The sequence below is a fragment of the Pseudophryne corroboree genome, chromosome 6 (genome assembly GCF_028390025.1).
Source record: "Pseudophryne corroboree isolate aPseCor3 chromosome 6, aPseCor3.hap2, whole genome shotgun sequence".
Taxonomy (NCBI): domain Eukaryota; kingdom Metazoa; phylum Chordata; class Amphibia; order Anura; family Myobatrachidae; genus Pseudophryne; species Pseudophryne corroboree.
This window is the reverse complement of record NC_086449.1, coordinates 346,853,028-346,878,042: the sequence shown is the minus strand read 5'-3', so window position 1 is coordinate 346,878,042 and position 25,015 is coordinate 346,853,028. Positions and strand designations below refer to the sequence as shown.

At 46.2% G+C, this 25,015-nt stretch overlaps 1 protein-coding gene across 9 annotated transcripts in view; it reads left to right on the top strand.

Annotated features, from left to right (window-relative positions):
* Nucleotides 1–25,015, top strand: part of HERC1 (HECT and RLD domain containing E3 ubiquitin protein ligase family member 1) — a 475,564-nt gene that overhangs the window by 380,392 nt on the left and 70,157 nt on the right. For 8 of the 9 annotated variants that reach the window (XM_063926542.1, XM_063926546.1, XM_063926547.1 and 5 more), the window contains 4 exons: nt 5,056–5,229; nt 5,840–6,133; nt 21,768–21,833; nt 22,099–22,233. In XM_063926542.1, coding sequence (XP_063782612.1) covers nt 5,056–5,229; nt 5,840–6,133; nt 21,768–21,833; nt 22,099–22,233 — 669 coding nt within the window. The remainder of the gene's footprint in view (nt 1–5,055; nt 5,230–5,839; nt 6,134–21,767; nt 21,834–22,098; nt 22,234–25,015) is intronic. The other variant, XM_063926544.1, reaches the window with a different exon arrangement.

Genomic DNA, 25,015 nt, shown 5'->3' with positions numbered 1-25,015 from the left:
AAACTAAGTTTGTATTAACACAATACAGTTGCTATAATACGAGAAATTATGTTAATAGATTTTTGACTGTTGAAACATATATAACTATTCCATTTTTAAGGAATATATTTTTAGAAAATTGAGATGGCTTCGCCTATATATATATATATATAGTCAAGGTGTAGGATGCGGCACTCAGGAAAAACAAGTCGTAAGCAGAGTAAGTATCAACGTTTCAATCTATTGAGATTGTCTTCAGGATACAAGTATATATATATTATAATTTATTTGTGGCATTTATTTGTAATAATATATATTTGTAACATACTACTTAAAGTGAAAATATAACTTCTATTGAAGTATGAAAACTGCTGACACATCTGGGAATACAAAGAGATACAGTCTCTAAGCCTGGGTACATACCTGATAGATACAGATGGAGCTGCGCTCATATAATGCGGCTCCATCGCAAACATGCACAGCTAGGCGTTTCGGTGCCTAGTCACGCTACAGCAGTGCACAGAGACGCTCTCATTGCCGTGAATGGGGTGCTTGCACGTCTCACACACGTGTCCCAGACGCTACAATAGGCACGCCTAGGCGGGTGCACCCCAGCACAGACGGAGCCACGATTAGCATGGCTCCATCTGTATGTCGGTGGACCTACCGTTCGGCTGCTCTTTATGTTGGCCCTTCTCATGCAGCTGTTCGGGCATTTGAACTTGCCTTCCCAACTGTGACATTGTTCACAGACCTATCGCTAGTATGCACTTGTCGACGCACCCACGATTTATCAGCCGTTCAGTTTAACAACCAATATATCGGCAAGTGTGTGCCCAGCATAAAACTTAGATACACACTATAAGATTATCTGTCCAATCTTTCTGGTTGGATCAAAAATCTGGTAATGTATGGGAGCAAATGACAAGCAGCCATTTGCTCCCAAAAGTCAGAAAATGGGCAAAAATAGTCTTTTTGATGATTTGGTTAAATCAAATGGATTTAACCAATTTGTTGGAACGTCCATTTTTGTCTGTTTTCCAGTGTTTGGGAGCAAATGGTCACTTGTCATTTGCTCCCGAACATTACCAGGTTTGTGTTCCAACCAGATATATTGGACAGATAATCTTATCGTGTGTGTCCAGATTTAGGGTGGAACTCTGAAAGAACTAACTGGATGGACTCCAGTGTTACTAATTAAGTCATTAATTAATGAGACTATAAGTAACAAAGAGCCCAGGGGTAACATCATGTCTTGATAAAGTTCTGAGCTAAGAATTAAACATGTTGACACAGAGCATTCTGGCAGCTGCTACTATTAAACCAGACTAATCAGTAACTAGCACATTCAGAGAATGGATCATGCTATATACTGCTACAAGTCATTATCGGCGAGACTTCACCGTCTTCGGCTGATTAGGAAATGACGCATGACGACTCGTGCTTAAACCTGGCATCGCAGGGTAAGAGAGGTGTCAGATTCCCAGGCTACTGTGTGTATCATACTACTGAAAGACTAAGGGAAGGCCACTGTCTATGGGCAAGTTGTTTATACTCTCGTATTGGAGCTGTACTACCAAAAATTCCCAGTGTATCCAGGAGAGCAGCGCTGTCTAATAGTTTTTGCTGAATGAACAGACTATACCAGTGCATTTACAAGCTTGTGGACCTACCGGTGCATTTACAAGCTTATGGACCCTGGTATGTGGATTTAACACTATAAATATGACTATTTTAACCATTGAAGCCCTGCTGATTTCAGGATAATATCTACACCGGGTAACTGAACTTTGCATTTTTATACTGTGTATCAATTTCTATTTTTAGAGACTTAACCAGCAGCTACCTATGATTGTCTATTGCATAATTTGATCAATATTATTGAAAGAGAGGCTACTGTTTGTTATTTTTTATTTAATGTTTTTGTGTATTGTAATATGTGTTAGCTGTAATAAATATACGTGTGTTTGTAAAGAGAAGCCACCTCATATCTTTTCATTGTTAAGCAGATATCCACCACTAATGTTTTAACATAATCGCATCTACTATAACTGCCAGGGTAGTCTACTGCTTGTTTCTGTTGTGTATTTTCTTCATATTGACTGGGATAGTAACCAGATTTAACTGACTTGCAGTAAGCTATATGCAATTTAACACACACACACATATAAATAATTGGGTGACCTTTGTGTGATCCCTTTTCTTTCTTTTTTTGCGTTCTGAAAGAATGAGCCTTTTTAAATAATACTCTGCCTTGCTTCTAAATGATTTTACTCCTTAAGGGGTATATGCAATAGCGGGCGAATTCGCGGCAATTATCGCCGTTTTTTCAATTCGACCAAATTCGCCAGGTGAATTCCGGAAGGTGGCTTCCGGAATTCACCATATGCAATGAAAAACGGATTCGCCAGAGTCGCGGGCGAAAATCGGCCGATTTGGCGGATTTTGCCGCGATTTTAAAAAACGGGGAAAAACCCGAAAAAAAAATGGCGTGGGGTCCCCCCTCCAAAGCATAACCAGCCTCGGGCTCATCGAGCTGGTCCTGGTTCTAAAAATGCAGGGGAAAAATCGGCCAGGGATCCCCCGTATTTTTAAAACCAGCACCGGGCTCTGCGCCTGATGCTGGTGCCAAAAATACGGGGGACAAAAAGAGTAGGGGTCCCCCGTATTTTTAACACCAGCATCGGGCTCCACTAGCTGGACAGATAATGCCACAGCCGGGGGTCACTTTTATGCCGTGCCCTGCGGCCGTGGCATCAAATATCCAACTAGTCACCCCTGGCCGGGGTACCCTGGGGGAGTGGGGACCCCTTCAATCAAGGGGTCCCCCCCCCCAGCCACCCAAGGGCCAGGGGTGAAGCCCGAGGCTGTCCCCCCCCATCCAATGGGCTGCGGATGGGGGGGCTGATAGCCTTTGTGATAAAAAAAAAGATATTGTTTTTTCCATTAGTACTACAAGTCCCAGCAAGCCTCCCCCGCAAGCTGGTACTTGGAGAACCACAAGTACCAGCATGCAGGAGAAAAACGGGCCCGCTGGTACCTGTAGTACTACTGGGGAAAAAATACCCAAATAAAAACAGGACACACACACCTTGATAGTAAAACTTTATTTCATACGCCGACACACACATACTTACCTGTGTTGACACGCCGACTGCAACGATCTCCGACGATCCGAGGGTACCTGTCAAAAAATTATACTCACCTTCCAGCGTCCAGAGGTCCAGGTCCAGAGGTAAATCCACGTACTTTGTAAAAAAACAAACCGAACACGATCCACCGGACTAATGAAAGGGGTCCAATGTTTTCACATTAGACTCCTTTCCCCGAATGCCGGGACATCACGTGACTCCTGTCACTGATGTCCCTTCAGCCAATCAGGAAGCGCTACTGCCGTGGCGCTCACCTGATTGGCTGGACGCCGTCTGTACTCTGACAGCGCCTCGCAAAGCCGCTCCATTACTTTCAATGGTGGGAACTTTGCGGCTAGCGGTGGGGTCACCCGCCGGTCAGCCGCTGACCGGCGGGTGACCTCACCGCTAGCCGCTAAGTTCCCACCATTGAATATAATGGAGGGAGCTGTGCGATGCGCTGTCACAGCGATCAGCCAATCAGGTGAGCGCAACGAAGTTGCGCTTCCTGATTGGCTTAGAGACCTGTCAGTGACAGCTGTCACTGACAGGTCTCAATCGTGGAAAGGTGTCCCATGTGTCAGCATGGGACCCCTTTCAGTCCGTTCTGGAGCGGGTATTTGCGTTTTCTTTTTTTGCCAAGTACGTGGATTTATCTCTGGACCCTGAGGTGAGTATATTGAACTTTGCTTTTCAGGTATCCGTGGATTCTACATGGAGAAGAGGACCGATGTCGGCGTGTGAACATAGGTAAGTATGTGTGTGTCGGTAGTGTGAAATAAAGTTTTACTGTCGACGGTGTGTGTGTCCTGTTTTTATTTGGGTATTTTTTTCCCAGTAGTACTACAGGTACCAGCGGGCCCGCTTTTCTCCCGCATGCTGGTACTTGTGGTTCTCCAAGTACCAGCTTGCGGGGGAGGCTTGCTGGGACTTGTAGTACTAATGGAAAAAACAATATCTTTTTTTTATCACAAAGGCTATCAGCCCCCCCATCCGCAGCCCATTGGATGGGGGGGGACAGCCTCGGGCTTCACCCCTGGCCCTTGGGTGGCTGGGGGGGGGGGACCCCTTGATTGAAGGGGTCCCCACTCCCCCAGGGTACCCCGGCCAGGGGTGACTAGTTGGATATTTGATGCCACGGCCGCAGGGCACGGCATAAAAGTGACCCCCGGCTGTGGCATTATCTGTCCAGCTAGTGGAGCCCGATGCTGGTGTTAAAAATACGGGGGACCCCTACTCTTTTTGTCCCCCGTATTTTTGGCACCAGCACCAGGCGCAGAGCCCGGTGCTGGTTTTAAAAATACGGGGGATCCCCTGTCAATTTTTTCCCCGCATTTTTAGAACCAGGACCAGCTCAATGAGCCCGAGGCTGGTTATGCTTTGGAGGGGGGACCCCACGCCATTTTTTTTTCTGATTTTACCGTTCCAGCAATAAAAAAAAAAAAAAAAAAAAATAATATTTTAAAAAATATATAAATAATATTTGTGCCTCCCCCCAAAAAAAAAAAAGTACCTAATCCCTTCTAATATAAATAGATCTGCTATTCCCCCAAAAAAAAACACCAAAAAAAACATGTTTAAAATTTTTTTATTTGTTTTCACCCTCCAAAGTGTGGCGGATTGAAAATGACGAATTTGCTGTCTAAAAGCACTGCTGTCGAATTTCCAAACTTGAATTGAATATGCTTTGGTCGAATTGCAGCACTTGTATCATTGCAGAAAAGTCGAATTTGCAAAAAGTCGAATTTCAAAAAGTCGAATTTTGAAAGTCCGTTTTTTGGTCGGAAAGCACTGCATTGCATAGGCGAATTTTTTTTTTTGGTCGAAAATGACCCGAAATTCGCCAATTTCGGGAATTCGACCACAATTGCATATACCCCTATATGTCACAGTGCCTCTAGACAGGTACTACAGAAGATACCACATATGTTCTATCATTTTACAGGATGTTCTGGTGGTAAACTGCACACCCGAGTGGATGTCCTCCAATCACATTTTGGCCACTTGCAGGACAGCACTAAAGCAACAAGGGATTGTGGGACTGAACATGGCGCCTTGCATGCAAACATTTTTGGAGCGTCTTCCTGTCATGCTCCAAGAGCAATATGCATATGAAAAGGTACCTGAAATAATAACAGTCACAACACCTTTATATCTCAGTCTAATATTTTCCTTTTAATGCCTACTGGACTATTTCTTTATTCAATGATGATGAAGTTTTGTTTAGAATATAAACTTTTCTTACAGCTATATTTTATTGCTTCTATTCATGGCCTTACAATTCTGCCACCTGAGTAAGAAACTGAAATTGTTCCCTTCTAATTCCTCACACCAAATTAAATGCTTAGAAATGTCACAGTACCTAAGATTAGTTCTCCCACCAAGTTAAAAACCAGTAACATTCTCTACTACTACATGAAGAAATTGGTTTCCTAAATCTTAATGGTTTTATTTCTGCCTGATTAGCTACCTCACTTCATCTAATTATTGGGACACCCAGGTTGTTGAATTGTTTTCTGAAGTGTTATTTAAGTATCACCTAAAGCTTTGTTGTAAATCAAAACATTATTTATGTTATTGTTTTTGTTACTTTCCCCTATGGTGGTAATGCTAATAACACCTATGTGTAAGTATGATATAATGGACAGAGAAAAAAAAATGAGGAAAAATATATCCTCTGTACAATATTCTTCAAGTCATTTTACTAACAGTAGTCTCTCATTTTTCAGCCTCATGTTGTATGTGGGGACCAGTTGGTGCATAGCCCTTACATGCAGTGCCTGGCATCTTTGGCAGTGGGCTTAAACCTAGATCAGCTCCTATGCAGTCCACCTATCCCTCCTCACCACCGCCTAGTTCCACCAGAGTCTGTCTCATGGAACCCTGCTGAATGGGCATGGCTAGAGTGTTTTTCTACCACAATTAAAGCTGCTGAAGCGCTGGCCCGGGGTGCGCAATTCCCAGAATCCTTCACTGTTCCTGACTTGGAGCCAGTTCCAGAGGAAGAACTAAAACTTTTAATGGTAAGAAAGTAGTCCTATATGTTTCACAGATAAAAATTGCATGCAGCAACCTACAAAATGAGTATTGAGTATTTGATTGTGCTCCTTTAAAAATGCTTTAATTAAAGTTCATTTTTCGAAGAGAAAAAAGCCTCACTACTGTAAACAAAAACTTTGTCATGAATTTTTTGTTAAATGTTCTGTCACGTAACAGAGTATCCAATTGCTGCTGTCCGTTCACAGTTTATAATTGTCACAAAAACTTTTGAACAGTGTATTAAATATGATAAAGACTATTGAAATCACACTATGCCAGATAAAGGAATATCAGAAAATAAAATAATCTTATTTTCTCTGACGTCCTAAGTGGATGCTGGGGACTCCGTCAGGACCATGGGGATTAGCGGCTCCGCAGGAGACAGGGCACAAAAGTAAAAGCTTTAGGATCAGGTGGTGTGCACTGGCTCCTCCCCCTATGACCCTCCTCCAAGCCTCAGTTAGATTTTTGTGCCCGGCCGAGAAGGGTGCAATCTAGGTGGCTCTCCTAAAGAGCTGCTTAGAGTAAAAGTTTGTTAGGTTTTTTATTTTCAGTGAGTCCTGCTGGCAACAGGCTCACTGCTACGAGGGACTTAGGGGAGAGAAGTGAACTCACCTGCGTGCAGGATGGATTGGCTTCTTAGGCTACTGGACACCATTAGCTCCAGAGGGAGTCGGAACACAGGTCTCACCCTGGGGTTCGTCCCGGAGCCGCGCCGCCGACCCCCCTTGCAGATGCCGAAAAGTGAAGGTCCAGAAACGGCGGCAGAAGACTCTTCAGTCTTCATAAGGTAGCGCACAGCACTGCAGCTGTGCGCCATTGTTGTCAGCACACTTCATAGCAGCGGTCACTGAGGGTGCAGGGCGCTGGGGGGGGGGGCGCCCTGGGCAGCAATGATAGTACCTTATTCTGGCTAAAAATACATCACATATAGCCCCTGGGGGCTATATGGATGTATTTAACCCCTGCCAGGTCTCAGAAAAACGGGAGAAGAAGCCCGCCGAAAAGGGGGCGGGGCCTATTCTCCTCAGCACACAGCGCCATTTTCCCTCACAGAAATGCTGGTGGGAAGGCTCCCAGGCTCTCCCCTGCACTGCACTACAGAAACAGGGTTAAAACAGAGAGGGGGGGCACTTATTTGGCGATATGTATATATATATATTAAAATGCTATAAGGGAAAAACACTTATATAAAGGTTGTCCCTGTATAATTATAGCGTTTTTGGTGTGTGCTGGCAAACTCTCCCTCTGTCTCCCCAAAGGGCTAGTGGGGTCCTGTCCTCTATCAGAGCATTCCCTGTGTGTGTGCTGTGTGTCGGTACGTGTGTGTCGACATGTATGAGGACGATGTTGGTGAGGAGGCGGAGCAATTGCCTGAAATGGTGATGTCACTCTCTAGGGAGTCGACACCGGAATGGATGGCTTATTTTAAGGAATTACGTGATAATGTCAACACGCTGCAAGGTCGGTTGACGACATGAGACGGCCGGCAAACAAATTAGTACCTGTCCAGGCGTCTCAAACACCGTCAGGGGCTGTAAAACGCTCATTTACCTCAGTCGGTCGACACAGACACGGACACTGACTCCAGTGTCGACGGTGAAGAAACAAACGTATTTTCCTTTAGGGCCACACGTTACATGTTAAGGGCAATGAAGGAGGTGTTACATATTTCTGATACTACAAGTACCACAAGAAGGGTATTATGTGGGGTGTGAAAAAACTACCTGTAGTTTTTCCTGAATCAGATAAATTAAATGAAGTGTGTGATGATGCGTGGGTTTCCCCCGATAGAAAATTATTGGCGGTATACCCTTTCCCGCCAGAAGTTAGGGCGCGTTGGGAAACACCCTTTAGGGTGGATAAGGCGCTCACACGCTTATCAAAACAAGTGGCGGTACCGTCTCCAGATAGGGCCGCCCTCAAGGAGCCAGCTGAGAGGCTGGAAAATATCCTAAAAAGGTATATACACACATACTGGTGTTATACTGCGACCAGCGATCGCCTCAGCCTGGATGTGCAGCGCTGGGGTGGCTTGGTCGGATTCCCTGACTGAAAATATTGATACCCTTGACAGGGACAGTATTTTATTGACTATAGAGCATTTAAAGGATGCATTTCTATATATGCGAGATGCACAGAGGGATATTTGCACTCTGGCATCAAGAGTAAGTGCGATGTCCATATCTGCCAGAAGATGTTTATGGACACGACAGTGGTCAGGTGATGCAGATTCCAAACGGCACATGGAAGTATTGCCGTATAAAGGGGAGGAGTTATTTGGGGTCGGTCCATCGGACCTGGTGGCCTCGGCAACAGCTGGAAAATCCACCTTTTTTTACCCCAAATCACATCTCAGCAGAAAAAGACACCGTCTTTTCAGCCTCAGTCCTTTCGTCCCCATAAGGGCAAGCGGGCAAAAGGCCAGTCATATCTGCCCAGGGATAGAGGAAAGGGAAGAAGACTGCAGCAGGCAGCCCATTCCCAGGAACAGAAGCCCTCCACAGCTTCTGCCAAGTCCTCAGCATGACGCTGGGGCCGTACAAGCGGACTCAAGTGCGGTGGGGGGTCGTCTCAAGAGTTTCAGCGCGTAGTGGGCTCACTCGCAAGTGGACCCCTGGATCCTACAAGTAGTATCCCAGGGGTACAGACTGGAGATTCGAGACGTCTCCCCCTCGCAGGCTCCTGATGTCTGCTTTACCAACGTCTTCCTCCGACAGGGAGGCAGTATTGGAAACAATTCACAAGCTGTATTCCCAGCAGGTGATAATCAAATGTACCCCTCCTACAACAAGGAAAGGGGTATTATTCCACACTATATTGTGGTACTGAAGCCAGACGGCTCGGTGAGACCTATTCTAAATGGGAAATCTTTGAACACTTACATACAAAGGTTCAAATCAAGATGGAGTCACTCAGAGCAGTGATAGCGAACCAGGAAGAAGGGGACTATATGGTGTCCCTGGACATCAAGGATGCTTACCTCCATGTCCCAAATTGCCCTTCTCACCAAGGGTACCTCAGGTTCGTGGTACGGAACTGTCACTATCAGTTTCAGACGCTGCCGTTTGGATTGTCCACGGCACCCCGGGTCTTTACCAAAGTAATGGCCGAAATGATGATTCTTCTTCAAAGAAAAGGCGTCTTAATTATCCCTTACTTGGACGATCTCCTGATAAGGGCAAGGTCCAGAGAACAGTTGGAAGTCGGAGTAGCACTATCTCAAGTAGTTCTACGACAGCACGGGCGGATTCCAAATATCCAAAATCGCAGCCGTTTCCGACGACACGTCTGCTGTTCCTAGGGATGGTTCTGGACACAGTCCAGAAAAAGGTGTTTCTCCCGGAGGTGAAAGCCAGGGAGTTATCCGAGCTAGTCAGGAACCTCCTAAAACCAGGAAAAGTGTCAGTGCATCATTGCACAAGAGTCCTGGGAAAAATGGTGGCTTATTACGAAGCGATTCCATTCGGCAGATTCCACGCAAGAACTTTTCAGTGGGATCTGCTGGACAAATGGTCCGGATCGCATTTTCAGATGCATCAGCGGATAACCCTATCTCCAAGGACAAGGGTGTCTCTCCTGTGGTGGTTACAGAGTGCTCATCTTCTAGAGGGCCGCAGATTCGGCATTCAGGATTGGATGCTGGTGACCACGGAGGCCAGCCTGAGAGGCTGGGGAGCAGTCACACAGGGAAAAAAAAAATTTCCAGGGAGTGTGATCAAGTCTGGAGATTTTTCTCCACATAAATATACTGGAGCTAAGGGCAATTTACAATGCTCTAAGCTTAGCAAGACCTCTGCTTCAAGGTCAGCCGGTATTGATCCAGTGGGACAACATCACGGCAGTCGCCCACGTAAACAGACAGGGCGGCACAAGAAGCAGGAGGGCAATGGCAGAAACTGCAAGGATTTTTCGCTGGGCGGAAAATCATGTGATAGCACTGTCAGCAGTGTTCATTCCGGGAGTGGACAACTGGGAAGCAGACTTCCTCAGCAGGCACAACCTCCACCCGGGAGAGTGGGGACTTCATCGGGAAGTCTTCCACATGATTGTGAACCGTTGGAAAAGACCAAAGGTGGACATGATGGCGTCCCGCCTGAACAAAAAACTGGACAAGTATTGCGCCAGGTCAAAAGACCCTCAGGCAATAGCTGTGGACGTTCTGGTAACACCGTGGGTGTACCAGTCGGTGTATGTCTTCCCTCCTCTGCTTCTCATACCCAAGGTTTTGAGAATTATAAGACGTAGAGGAGTAAGAACTATACTCGTGGCTCCGGATTGGCCAAGAAGGACTTGGTACCCGGAACTTCAAGAGATGCTCACAGAGGACTCATGGCCTCTGCCGCTAAGAAGGGACTTGCTTCAGCAAGTACCATGTCTGTTCCAAGACTTACCGCGGCTGCGTTTGACGGCATGGCGGTTGAACGCCGGATCCTAAGGGAAAAAGGCATTCCGGAAGAGGTCATTCCTACCCTGGTCAAAGCCAGGAAGGAGGTGACCGCACAACATTATCACCACATGTGGCGAAAATATGTTGCGTGGTGTGAGGCCAGGAAGGCCCCATGAAGAGATTTCAACTCGGTCGTTTCCTGCTTTTCCTGCAAACAGGAGTGTCTATGGGCCTCAAATTGGGGTCCATTAAGGTTCAAATTTCGGCCCTGTCGATTTTCTTCCAGAAAGAATTGGCTTCAGTTCCTGAAGTCCAGAAGTTTGTCAAGGGAGTACTGCATATACAACCCCCTTTTGTGCCTCCAGTGGCACTGTGGGATCTCAACGTAGTTCTGGGATTCCTAAAATCACATTGGTTTAAACCGCTCAAATCTGTGGATTTGAAATATCTCACAGGGAAAGTGACCATGCTGTTGGCCCTGGCCTCGGCCAGGCGAGTGTCAGAATTGGCGGCGTTTGTCTCAAAAAAGCCCATATCTGATTGTCTATTCGGACAGGGCAGAGCTGCGGACTCATCCCCAGTTTCTCCCTAAGGTGGTGTCAGTGTTTCACCCGAACCAGCTTATTGTGGTACCTGCGGCTACTAGGGACTTGGAGGACTCCAAGTTGCTAGATGTTGTCAGGGCCCTGAAAATATAGTTTCCAGGACGGCTGGAGTCAGGAAAACTGACTTGCTGTTATCCTGTATGCACCCAACAAACTGGGTGCTCTTGCTTCTAAGCAGACGATTGCTAGTTGGATGTGTAGTACAATTCAGCTTGCACATTCTGTGGCAGGCCTGCCACAGCCAAAATATGTAAATGCCCATTCCACAAGGAAGGTGGGCTCATCTTGGGCGGCTGCCCGAGGGGTCTCGGCTTTACAACTTTGCCGAGCTGATACTTGGTCAGGGGCACACCCTGACTGAGGAGGACCTGGAGTTCTCTCATTCGGTGCTGCAGAGTCATCCGCACTCTCCCGCCCGTTTGGGAGCTTTGGTATAATCCCCATGGTCCTGACGGAGTCCCCAGCATCCACTTAGGACGTCAGAGAAAATAAGAATTTACTTACCGATAATTCTATTTCTCGTAGTCCGTAGTGGATGCTGGGCGCCCATCCCAAGTGCGGATTGTCTGCAATACTTGTACATAGTTATTGTTACAAAAATCGGGTTATTATTGTTGTGAGCCATCTTTTCAGATGCTCCGCTGTTATCATGCTGTTAACTGGGTTCAGATCACAGGTTGTACAGTGTGATTGGTGTGGCTGGTATGAGTCTTACCCGGGATTCAAAATCCTTCCTTATTGTGTACGCTCGTCCGGGCACAGTATCCTAACTGAGGCTTGGAGGAGGGTCATAGGGGGAGGAGCCAGTGCACACCACCTGATCCTAAAGCTTTTACTTTTGTGCCCCGTCTCCTGCGGAGCCGCTAATCCCCATGGTCCTGACGGAGTCCCCAGCATCCACTACGGACTACGAGAAATAGAATTATCGGTAAGTAAATTCTTATTTTAACCTGCACCTCCCACTTTATGATGGCAGTGCTGCTGCACTAAAACAGACAGAAGATGGTGCTATTATTGGAAACCAACATCTGATTGTTTTGCTCACTTTATTATTAGTTCTGCATTGTTTCAGTGCATTTTTCAGACTCAGAGGGAAATGTGCAGATAGCAATCTAGAGGAAACCCACCTTGGTTAGTGCAGAAACTGGGAATCAGGCTTATAGATGAACAGTCCACTTTGTGGAAACTTTACCCACCAGGGGATATATGCAATTGCGGTCGAATTCCGGCTGGAATTCGACCGTTTTTGGATTCGACACAATTCAACAGTCGAATCCCGGCCTCCGGGACCCGAATTCGACATATTCAATAAAAAAACAGATTCGACAGTCTCGCTGTCGAAAAACGGACCAATTGACGATAGTGTGCGTCCTGGATTCGACTTCATGGACGGCACAAAAGTGTTCAAAAAACCCTGAAAAAAATTGCGTGGGGTCCCCCCTCCTAAGCATAACCAGCCTCGGGCTCTTTGAGCCAGTCCCGGTTGTAAAAATATGGGGGGGGGGGAATGACAGGGGATCCCCCGTATTTTAACAACCAGCACCGGGCTCTGCGTCCGGTCCTGGTGCCAAAAATACGGGGGACAAAACACGTAGGGGTCCCCCGTATTTTTAACACCAGCACCGGGCTCCACTAGTCAGAGAGATAATGCCACAGCCGGGGGACACTTTTATATAGGTCCCTGCGGCCCTGGCATTAAATCACTAACTAGTCACCCCTGGCCGGGGTACCCTGGAGGAGTGGGGACCCCTTAAATCAAGAGGTCCCCCCCTCCAGCCACCCAAGGGCCAGGGGTGAAGCCCGAGGCTGTCCCATCCCCCCCTCCCCCCATCCAAGGGCGGCGGATGGGGAGGCTGATAGCCAAGTGTCAAAAATAAAGAATATTTTTTTTTGTCGCAGAACTACATGTCCCAGCAAGCCTCCCCTGCAAGCTGGTACTTGGAGAACCACAAGTACCAGCATGCGGGGTGGGGGGGGAGAACGGGCCCGCTGGTACCTGTAGTTCTACTACAATAAAAATACCCAAATAAAAACAGTACACACACACCGTGACAATACAACTTTATTACATACATGCATACCAACATACACACACACTTACCTATGTTGACACGAGGCTCGGTCCCCTTGTCCACGTAGAATTCAGGCTCGGTCCCCTTGTCCACGTAAAATTATACTCACAACAATCCAGTGTAGATCGGTCCTCTTCATAGTTTGTAATCCACGTACTTGGGAAAATAAAAAAACGGAAACCACGGACCACGCACTGAAAGGGGTCCCATGTTTACACATGGGACCCCTTTTCCCGACTGCCGGGACCCCCCGTGACTGCTGTCATAGAGGGTTCCTTCAGCCAATCAGGGAGCGCCACGTCGTGGCACTCTCCTGATTGGCTGTGCGCGTCTGAGCTGTCAGGCGGCGCACTCGAGATACATGTAGCACATAGGCGCTCCATTGTATCCAATGGTGGGAACTTTGCGGTCAGCGGTTGAGGTTACTCGCGGTCAACCGCTGACCGCAAAGTTCCCACCATTGAATATAATGGAGCGCCTATGCGCCGCCTGACAGCTCAGACGCGCACAGCCAATCAGGAGAGTGCTACGCCGTGGCGCTCCCTGATTGGCTGAAGGGACCCTCTTTGACAGCAGTCACGGGGGGTCCCGGCAGTCGGGGAAAGGGGTCCCATGTGTAAACATGGGACCCCTTTCAGTGCGTGGATCGTGTTTTGCGTTTTTTTATTTTGCCAAGTACGTGGATTACAAACTAAGAAGAGGACCGATCTACCCCGAATTGTTGTGAGTATAATTTTATTTACAGGTACCCCGTGGACAAGGGGACCGAGCCTCGTGTCAACATAGGTAAGTATGTGTGTATGTTGGTGTGCATGTATGTAATAAAGTTGTACTGTCACGGTGTGCGTGTACTGTTTTTATTTGTTTTTTTTTGTAGTAGAACTACAGGTACCAGCAGGCCCGTTTCCCCCGCATGCTGGTACTTGTGGTTCTCCAAGTACCAGCTTGCGGGGGAGGCTTGCTGGGACTTGTAGTTCTGCTACAAAAAACAATATATATATTTTGACACTTGGCTATCAGCCTCCCATCCGTCGCCCTTGGATGGGGGGGGACAGCCTCGGGCTTCACCCCTGGCTCTTGGGTGGCTGGAGGGGGGGACACACCTTGATTTAAGGGGTCCCCACTCCTCCAGGGTACCCCGGCCAGGGGTGACTAGTTAGTGATTTAATGCCAGGGCCGCAGGGACCTATATAAAAGTGTCCCCCGGCTGTGGCATTATCTCTCTGACTAGTGGAGCCCGGTGCTGGTGTTAAAAATACGGGGGACCCCTACTGTTTTGTCCCCCGTATTTTTGGCACCAGGACCGGACGCAGAGCCCGGTGCTGGTTGTTAAAATACGGGGGATCCTCTGTCATTTCCCCCCCCCCGTATTTTTACAACCAGGACCGGCTCAAAGAGCCCGAGGCTGGTTATGCTTAGGAGGGGGGACCCCACGCAATTTTTTTCAGGAATTTTAACCCATTCCCACCCCTTCCCACTGAAAAACATGCACTGATCTCTCCATATTATTTTAGACCGTAAAAAAAAAAAAAATATTCTTTTAAAAAAGATATTAAATAATACTTGTGGCTCCTAAATAGACAAACCAAGTAGATAATCCCTTCTAATATAAATAGATATGCTATTAGCAATCAAAAAAACACACACAAAAAACATGTTTTTAAAATTTTTTATTAGATCACTACAGCAAAATGAGGCGGCATGAAATTGACGAAATGACTGTCGAAAAGTACTGTTGTCGAATCAATTCTTCAATTGAATATACTTTTGTCGAAAAGCCGCATTTTTACATGTCGAATTTGAGAAATGTTGAATTACAAAAAGTCAAATCTGAAACGGCAGGTTTTTTGTCAAAGTACTGAATTGCATTGTTGAATCCAATTTGACAGGTTTTTTTTGTCGAAAATGCCCCGTTTTTCAACATTTGCTGCAATTCGACCGCAATTGCATATACCCCCAGGACTCTGATCTGGTGGCAGTCTTGCTTGTTTACTGGAATCTGTGGTTCAGTTCCACTTCAGATTCTCCTGGGTAAAGGGCATTGTGGATTAGGATGCTTCATTGTTGTCCTCAAAACTTCACCCAGTTTTTCATTTCCTGTAGAACAAAAGATGTTTCAAGCCATGCAAGACTCTATTTGCATCTTACTGTCCAAAGACTTAACAAAACTATTTGTTAAAATCAGACTTTTTTTGAGCGCTTTTTTATGCTAGAGTCTCTCAGTTTTTATGTTCTGGTTGACAAGTTGAAGATAAAGGACCTTATTTCTCACTCACATGCTGGGGGCTGCCCATCGCAGGGCAAGGCCGCCCAGCATTCTGTCTGCCCCGCCCACCCACTGCTATTATACTGAAATTGCGGCGTGATCGCAATTTCAGAGTGATTGCAGAAATTATTGAAGCCTCCTGCCGATGCAGCCTGGCTGCGACAGCAGGAGGCCCTGCGCCATTTTTAAGATCGGAGCGGCTGCGTGCGATGACACGCAGCCGCCCCGATAACGATGCTGCCACGCCCCCGTTTCCCTGCCACCTCAATGCTCCATCTCCGCCCCACGAACGTCTCTGCCTTTCAGTCAGACAGGCGTTTGTAATTACTGTGGATCACCCGCAGTAAATGCATGCGCAGGATGTTATAGTTCTTAGAATGGGATTAGTTCCTGGAATCCATGTTCAAATCTGAGGTGGTCATCAATGCCTTCTCTGATTTGGCCCCATCATACTCTACTCTACCATTTTCTATGGCAACTGCTATGTAGGTATTCACAAAGTTTTTGGCGGTTATGACCGCTCTCGAAGTTCAAGAGTGTGATGATCATTCCCTATTTGGACAATCTCTTGATCAAGAGAGAGACATTGACTTTGCTATTTAAACTGTTCAGAGAGGTAGCACAAACTTTGGAGGTCCAAGGTTGGATTATCAGTTACCAGAAATCTAATATGGTCACATCCATAGGATGCTGTTACTGGGATTGCTGTTCGACACCTTACAGTAGAAAGTGTTGCTTCCTGAAAACAAGATAGACTTTTTGCCAATTCTAGTGAATTGTCTATTAGCTCTCAGATGGACGTTGGTGTATTTCCCAAAAAAAGTTCAACGGAAGATGGTCTCAAGTTTTGTTGTTTTGCAAGTTTTCATGTATGGTCATTTTGAATTGAACTCTCGAAGTGGAGCAAGCTGTACCATTTATTTATTTATTTATTTATTTCAATAGAGAAGTCCTCAGTCTGTTTCCATCAGCGGCACCTTTGGCGAATGAGGGACACCCTTTTGCCATATTTAAATGCACAATTGTGACCATGGATGCCAGCCTTTGTGGCTGGGAAGCTGTTGCTTTTTGTTGTCAATTTTTACTGTCTGTGGTCCCCGCAGATGCAAAGTTTCTGATCAGTGAGCTAGAACTGAAGGTAGTGCTAAACAGGCACAACTTTTCTTGTGGGAAAAGGTCATCGGGATGCAATGTGACAATGCCATTCACCAACCATCATGGAGGCATAAAAAGCTAGAGCTGCCTTGCAATGAAGAAGTCTAGCTGAATCATGGGCTGGACATGACAAAATGTTCTGGCAAGTGTGCCAGTGTACTGTACATACGCTAGGTGAGAAAGTATGGCCTATTTACCTATGCAGCCTTGGCCTGTACTCAGGGGAGTGGCCCCTCAACCCCAAACATCTTGCAGCAGATTGTACACAGATGGGGTCAGTCAGACTTCGACGTTATCGCATCTGTGGTCCAGCACAAGGTGGAGTATTTCTGCTAAAGGTGAGGAAGATACACTCACAGCAACACCAACACTCATATCCTGTTTGTCTTGCAAAGCTGTGTTAACCTCTCAGGATCTGGTTCAGGATGGTTTGTGTGCAACTTGTTTTAGCTTTCACCAGGGTCTCTTGAAAAATACAAAGTAGATTCAGGTGCAGGTTGATCCACCTTGGGCTATGTTTGCACAGACATTATCCAGTATAGCTGAACGGATAATTCCTCCAACTCCTGTACCAGGGATAGGTTACACGATTAACCCTTACATGCAGCTTCCCACCGTGGTTTATCACTTCCAGCAGCAGCCTCTCAAAAGAAACCGGCTGATAAGCCAGTGGTAAGTAAATCTTCATCCTCACAGGCTACACATGTTTCAGATGAGGATTTATTGGAGGATGAAAGCTCAATAAACTCTGCTTCGGAATACGAAGAGAAGGAGGAAGGTCTCAGCTCAGTGGATATAGCTGAGTTAATTAAAGCAATGGAAGCCATTTTATCCTTAGAGGATTCAGCAGAGCCTGTGTTAAAAACTGAGGCACCTGTGTTTAAACGTCTCAAAACAATTAAGACTGAGTTTCCAGGGTCAGATCAGCTGACGGAAATCATGGAAGAGGCTTGGGCTACGCCCAATAAGAAGTGTAGAATAATTAAGAAATGGAATTCCAATTATCCTCTTCCAGCTGGAGATTGTTTAAAAAGGGAGGTGGCTCCTAAAGTAGATACACATGTGATTTGATTAGTGCGAAAATCTATATTACCTTTGCCTTCAACATCATTAAATGATGTCACGGATAGGAGAGTGGATGATTTAAAAATAAAATAAAAATTTCCTTACTGGGGCAGTCATAAGGCCGGCCAGCCATGGCTTCAGCTTGGATGGGAAAAGCAGTGTCTGCCTGGGCTGATGCATTGGAGGAGGATTTTTCAATAGCATCTAGAGAGCAAAAATCCTATATAGCACATACAAAACAGGCTGCAATGTTCTTGGAAGAAGCAGCATTGGATATGGGTACTATTGCCTCCAGGGCATCAGCTTCAACAATCCTGCTTGCAGAGCAGTTTGGCTACGTACGTGGAAAGCTGATTCAGAATCTAAGAAGGTTTTGGAATCTTTGCCTTTTTCTGGAGATATTCTTTTTGGCAAGCAGTCCCAATACAAGAAGTCGGGTAAGACTAAAAAGCATTGGGCTACCAGAGGACCGAGGGTAAAACAGATAAGCCATCAGCCTGATGGTGCGAGCCTCCACCTGGGGGATCCCAGGGTGGGCGTCCGACTTCTTCAGTTTACACAGATCTGGCAGCAGTCTACAACAGATGCCTGGGTGCAGGAAGTGGTATCTCTAGGTTATGCTTTTGCCTTCAAGGTTTTTTTTGTACCAGCCCGTCTCGGGTAGAGATGAAGGCCAGGGCTTTGCAAGAGGTAGTTCAGAAATTGCTTCAGTCAGGAGTAGTCATTCCAGTTCCTCCTGCGCAACGAGGACAGGGTTTTTACTCCAACCTGTTTCTAGTTCAGAAAACATATGGGTAATTTCGGCCCATTCTCAATCTCAAAGTGCTGAACATTTGGGTACCGTGGTTTCATATGGAGACTTTACGTTCCATCATTTTGGCCATGGAGCCAGGGGATTATATGGTATCCCTGGATATACAGGATACTTACCTATATGTTCCTGTAGCACTGTTTCATCAGCGCTTTCTCAGGTTCGCTATCCTCCAACAGCTTTTTCAGTTCCAGGCCCTACCTTTTGGGTTAGCCACAGCCCCCAGAGTATTTACCAAGATTATGGTGGTAATGGCAGCTTATCTCTGCCAACAGGGGATAAGAATTTTTCCATACCTCGATCTTTTAATCCTGGCACAGTCGCAGGAATTGCTCCTGTGTCATCTGCAACAGACAATAACGTGTCTGCGAAGGTACGGGGGGCTCATAAATTGGGCAAAATTGTGTCTGGTTCCGTCACAGCGGGTGACTCACTTGGGGGCTGTACTGGATTCAAGTCTTCAGAGAGTAATTTTACCTCTGAACAAGATATCCAAGGTTCAGTCAAGGATTCAGGACTTATTACACAGTCAAAAGTTATCCATTCACGCAGCAATGCGTGTGATGGGATTGATGGTGTCAACATTCGACATGGTGGAGTATGCAGAGTTCCACTTGAGGCCTCTGTAGCATCTGATCCTTGCCAAATGGAATGGGTTGCATCAGATGATAAAAACGTAGACTATGATTCTTACGATGGAAGTAAGAAGGTCATTAGCCTGGTGGCTACAGACGTCCCATCTGGACAAGGGGAGACTCTTTTGGATATCAGATTGGGAAATTCTGACAACAGATGCCAGTCTCCAGGGCTGGGGAGCAGTGTCAAGAAGGTTGTGTTTCCAGGGGAAAAGGACCAAGGTAGAAGGTTGCCTGCCAATAAATGTATTGGAACTTTGGGCTATATACATGGCACTGATTCAGGAAAAGGACATTCTTCGGGGAAAACCAGTTCAGATCCGCTCGGACAATGCGATGGCAGTCGCGTACCTCAACCATCAGAGAGGAACTCGCAGCCGAAAAGCGATGAAAGAGGTAAGTCACATATTAAGGTGGGCAGAACTCCATCTTGCAGCCTTGTCCGCAGTGTTCGTTTCGGGAGTCCTAAACTGGTAAGCAGATTTTCTCAGTTGACACGCTATTCAGGCAAGCGAATGGGCTCTACAACCGGAGGTCTTCCAGACCCTAGTAGACAAGTGGGGGTTGCCAGAGATAGATCCCATGGCGTCCTGTCAGAACAACAAAGTTCTCGCATACGGGTCAAGAACAAAGGATCCTAGAGCGATCTTTGTGGATGCCCTGTCAGTGAGATGGGACTTCCATCTGGCTTATGTGTTTCCTCCAATTGCTGTAATACCCAGGGTGGTGAGAGAGATAAAGCAAGCAAAGGGTGCCATGATACTAATAGCTCCAGCCTGGCCCAGAAGGCATTGGTACACAGATCTGCATAGAATGTCGATGGATGCCCTACTCCTGCTTCCTCAACGTCCAGACCTACTGATGCAGGGTCCTTGTTATCACAGACATCTGGATCGACTGTCTTTGATGGCGTGGCTCTTGAATCCTCTATCCTGAAGTCAAGAGGATTCTCACAACAGGTAATTCAAACAATGCTCAGAGCAAGGAAACCTTCCTCAGCTTGCGTTTATGACCGAATATGGCAAACCTATATTCATTGGTGCAGTGAACGGGAAAATGGACCCTAAGTCTTTCAGAGTTTTCAGGGTCTTAGCATTCCTTCAGGCAGGAATGGATAAAGGTTTGAAGGTGGCTTCCTTGAGAGTGCAAGTGCAGCATTGACTGTATGGTTCCAAAAGAAAATTGCCAACTTACAGGATGTGCATACTTTTTTCCAGGGAATGCTGCGCATTCAACCTCCTTTTGTTCCTCCTACAGTGCCTTGGGACTTAAATTTAGTCCAAAAGGCCCTTCAAGTTGCCCCATTTGAACCACTTAATAAAGTGGATCTTAAATGGTTGACCGCTAAAGTTCTCTTTCTACTGGCTATGGCGTCAGCTAGAAGAGTGTCAGATTTATGGGCATTGTCATGTCGTTCCCCATTTCTGATTTTTTTTATCCAGATAAAGCAGTTCTCAGAACTAGATCTGGGTATCTTCCCAAGGCGGTGTCTAAATTCCACCTTAACAAAGAAATTGTAGTCCCAGCTTTCCAAGAACTGGGCCTTTCTGCGGGAGATTCATCATTGGACGTGGTCCGTGCATTAAGGTTTTACATTGATTGTACCAGTGCCATCAGAAAGATTCTCTCTTCATTCTCTACGGATTTCACAAGAGAGGATGGCCTGCTGATAAGCAGACACTGGCGAGGTAGCTTCGACTGACTATTTCAGAAGCATATTCTTACGCTGATCTCCCTGTCCCGGCTAATGTCTCTGCTCACTCTACTCGTAAGGTAGGTCCATCATGGGCAGCACAACGAGGTGCTTCAGCAGAACGGATATGTAAGGCAGCCACATGGTCTACCATTAACACATTCATTAGACATTATGCCATGGATACCTTTGCCTCTCATGACGCTGAATTCGGGTGAAGGATTCTCCTGTCCAATCAGGAGTGTCCCCACAACTAAATTGCTTTGGGAAATCCCAATGTTATCCTGGGGATAACCTGCTGGAGAAATATACGTTATGGTAAGAACTTACCGTTGAGAACGGTATTTCTCTTAAGTCCACAGGGATCCCACCCTGACGCACCTTATTTGAGCATCCTTTTACTCACTAACCTCTTCCTTCTTGTACGGAAGGGTGTGTATGTGTGTGCTTCTTGCCTGATTAGGGCTATCTATGATGCTCCTGCCTTGAGAGTTGGAATACAACTGATTTGCCTGAGCCAGGAGGCGGGGATATATGGACGGGCCCGTTGCATGCTGGGAGGCTGAAAAGCTTTGACCGAATGGTGCAAATCCGCTGTCGCTTCATCATATCCCAATGTTATCCTGTGGACTTAGGAGAAATACCATTATCAACGGTAAGTTCTTAACATAACATATATTTTCTGTACAGGGTCTTTCTCCTACTATAGGGGAAATCCTGCTGTCAAGGGTCTGGCATGCATGTCCACTTCTAAGCTGTTAAATGTTTTTTCCTGTGAAAACCAAGTTTATAGAGTGAAGGCAATGCACCTGTTAAATGTGCTTTAAAATTGTCTTATTATATTTTTGCAGTAAACCAAAATTTGTCTACTATCACTTTTTACATGAGTAGAATGTGATTATTCAGTTACTTTACTTTATCCACAGGATAACAGCAAGTGGATAAATGGAACAGATGAACAAATTATGTCATGGGCTACCTCCAGACCAGAGGTGAGTTAAGCCACTGGAAGGCATTATTTTTCCTTTGGGCAGAAAAGGCATCAGTCACTCATTTGAATATAAAAAAACACTGGTTCTCTCCTCGCCATGTGTAACAGCTACTACTGTATTAACACAATCTTGCAATTTTCTTTTATTTGAACATGACCTCTCTGCACCCGTTTTACTTTAAATAAAAGTTTTTAAATTTGTCATCTGAACTGCTGCTTTTCCCAGTGCATTGAGTTTACCTTTCTGGGTTGTTTTATTCCCATAGGACTGGCATCTCGGAGGCAAGTGTGATGTGTATCTGTGGGGAGCTGGACGCCATGGACAGTTGGCAGAGGCAGGACGAAATGTGATGATTCCATCAGCAGCCACGTCCTTCTCCCAGGCACAGCAGGTATTTTGGGTATGGAGGAACAATTTGTTGGAGGAGAACTATATACTGTATATGTACTTTTTGTGGCTGCTACTCTATATATACTTCTCTCTCCATACAGCTTTCGTGACCTGGGTAAAAAACGGGCTCCAGGCCCAAAACAGTAGATTTTCAATTTCATCCAAGTGGAAAATCAATAAGCAAAGTGTTGCAGCCACTGTTGTGTTTTTTATTTATTTATTTTTATAAATTCTCTTTTCATAATAGTATAATACACACTAGTGATCTTAAGGTGGGTACACACTGGTAAGGCCCGTACACATTGGCCGATATATCGGCCGTTCTCTTGAACGGCCGATATATCGCGGGACCGTCGGCCAGTGTGTACGGCCGATACGTTTGTGAACTCCTTCGTTCACAGACGTATCGCGTCGGGCCCGCAGCACAGCCGACAGCCAATATATCTAACGATATATTGGCGCGTCGCTGTGTGTGTACGGCGGTCGGCCGACCGCCCGTACACATGCTGCGGCGGACGGCGGTGATTGACAACGGAACTGGGCGGGCGTGTGTACACGCCCGCCCAGTTCATGACGTCAGTCCCCGACGGATCGGGCAGTTTGTATGCTCCACACACTGCCCGATCCGTCAAAAGATATATCTGCAGATCAATTGATCTGCAGATATATCTACTAGTGTGTACCCACCTGTAGATATATCTGGTGATCAATTGATCAGCAGATATATCTGTGGATGGATCGGGCAGTGTGCTGAGCATACACACTGCCCGATCCGTCGGGGACTGACGTCATGAACTGGGCGGGCGTGTACATACGCCCGCCCAGTTCAGCTGTTAATCACCGCCGGCTGCCGCAGCTGTCAATCACCGCCGGCTACCGCCCGTACACACACAGCGACGCGCCAATATATCGTTAGATATATTGGCCGTCGGCTGTGCTGCGGGGCTGACGCGATACGTCTGTGAACGACGGAGTTCACAGACATATCGGTCGTACACACTGGCCGACGGACCCGCGATATATCGGCCGTTCAAGAGAACATACTAGTATTTGTGAACACGGGCGACAAAGTACAATATTCACCACTATCTGTTTTTATAAATATAATTTTTTTGTTCTTATTCCTCCTATGGGGTTGGATACTCTGAAGCATAGACTGAATATGGTTACAGGAGGTTGGGCATATTAAATGTACCTCCTGAACCTCAAGGTCTCCTATATTCCCATTTTGCTGTCTGGTAGTTTTCTAGTAGCTGTTGGCGTCTGCTTCTATGTTTCTGGGACGTGACTGCCTATGGCAGCCACATTAGTTTTAAGTGTTTTTATTTTTTATTTTATTTTGCTTCTGGATGGGCATCCCTAGCTGTCTGAGGCGGGCTGCAGAGGTGGCACCATTTACCACTTTCATAGGATTGCTGCCATAGGGGACCCAGTCACTGCCTTCTGCATGAGAGCCAACTCAAAGTCACAGTTCAGCCTACTGCACAGTGGGTGCAGGATTTATGGTGCTTAGATCGGTCCATGTGCTGGGCTTCCTGTCATAGCTTCTGCAGTAGGCAAAGAGCTATTAAGGAAACCTTATGGTTCCTTTTATCCTTTTCGGAAAAAGGGAGTCCCCTCTTTCAAATTATATGGCACCTTGTTAGTTGTTAGTTTTGCAGAAACACTAGTAGAGCTGATGGTTGAGGGAGACTACTTAATGTGCCCAATCCATCTCCATGCCAACTATACATTTGTGGGTACAATCCTTTCAAACACACTGCCCCCTTAGTAGCTATGGTTTATGATCACCATACTTTAATACGTTTGATGCGGTAGATTGGGGTGTGGTATGAGTTGCCGGCGGCCAGCATACCGGACCCGGGATCCCGACCGCCGGCTTGCCGACAGCGGGGCGAGCGTAAATGAGCCCCTTGCGGGGTCGCTGTGCTCGCCACTCTATCTACTCTCCCTCCAGGGGGGTCGTGGACCCCCAAGAGGGAGAAAAGGTGTTGGTATGTCGGTTGTCAGGATTCCGCCGCCGGTATACTGTGCGCCGGGATCCCAACAACCGGTATACTGAATACTACCCGTAGATTGTTTACTTTCCTGTGCATTTTTATGTGTTAGGAATTTGGCTGTTTGCTGTTTTTGTTTAATGCTGACGCAAGAATCTTGAAATATTTGTTGATGGTGGTTAGAAATTAAAAATTGCACACATTTGCTTTTACTGTAGTTCACTTTCTTCCAATTGCAATAAGAAAGCAGTTTCTGGTCCTCGTTGCGTGAACATAAATAAGCAACGTATTGCTGATATCTGGAAACGCAAAATCTTTTGAAAAACACAAGATATAACGTGTGGTTATTGCATATGTAATTACTGTTATTGTTGTTGGAATATGACCGGGCCAAAAAATGGTAGGGCTCAATAGCGAAGAGGTTAATAAAGTGGTAATAGAAACATTGGTGAAGTTGCCAGTCATTGGGGCTAGTTCTGAGCAAAGAAAAATAGTTAGGTTTTTTTTTTGTTTTTTTTAATCCTTTCTCTGACGTCCTAGTGGATGCTGGGAACTCCGAAAGGACCATGGGGAATAGCGGCTCCGCAGGAGACTGGGCACAAAAGTAAAAGCTTTAGGACTAGCTGGTGTGCACTGGCTCCTCCCCCTATGACCCTCCTCCAAGCCTCAGTTAGATTTTTGTGCCCGAACGAGAAGGGTGCAATCTAGGTGGCTCTCCTGAGCTGCTTAGAGTAAAAGTTTAAATTAGGTTTTTTATTTTCAGTGAGTCCTGCTGGCAACAGGCTCACTGCATCG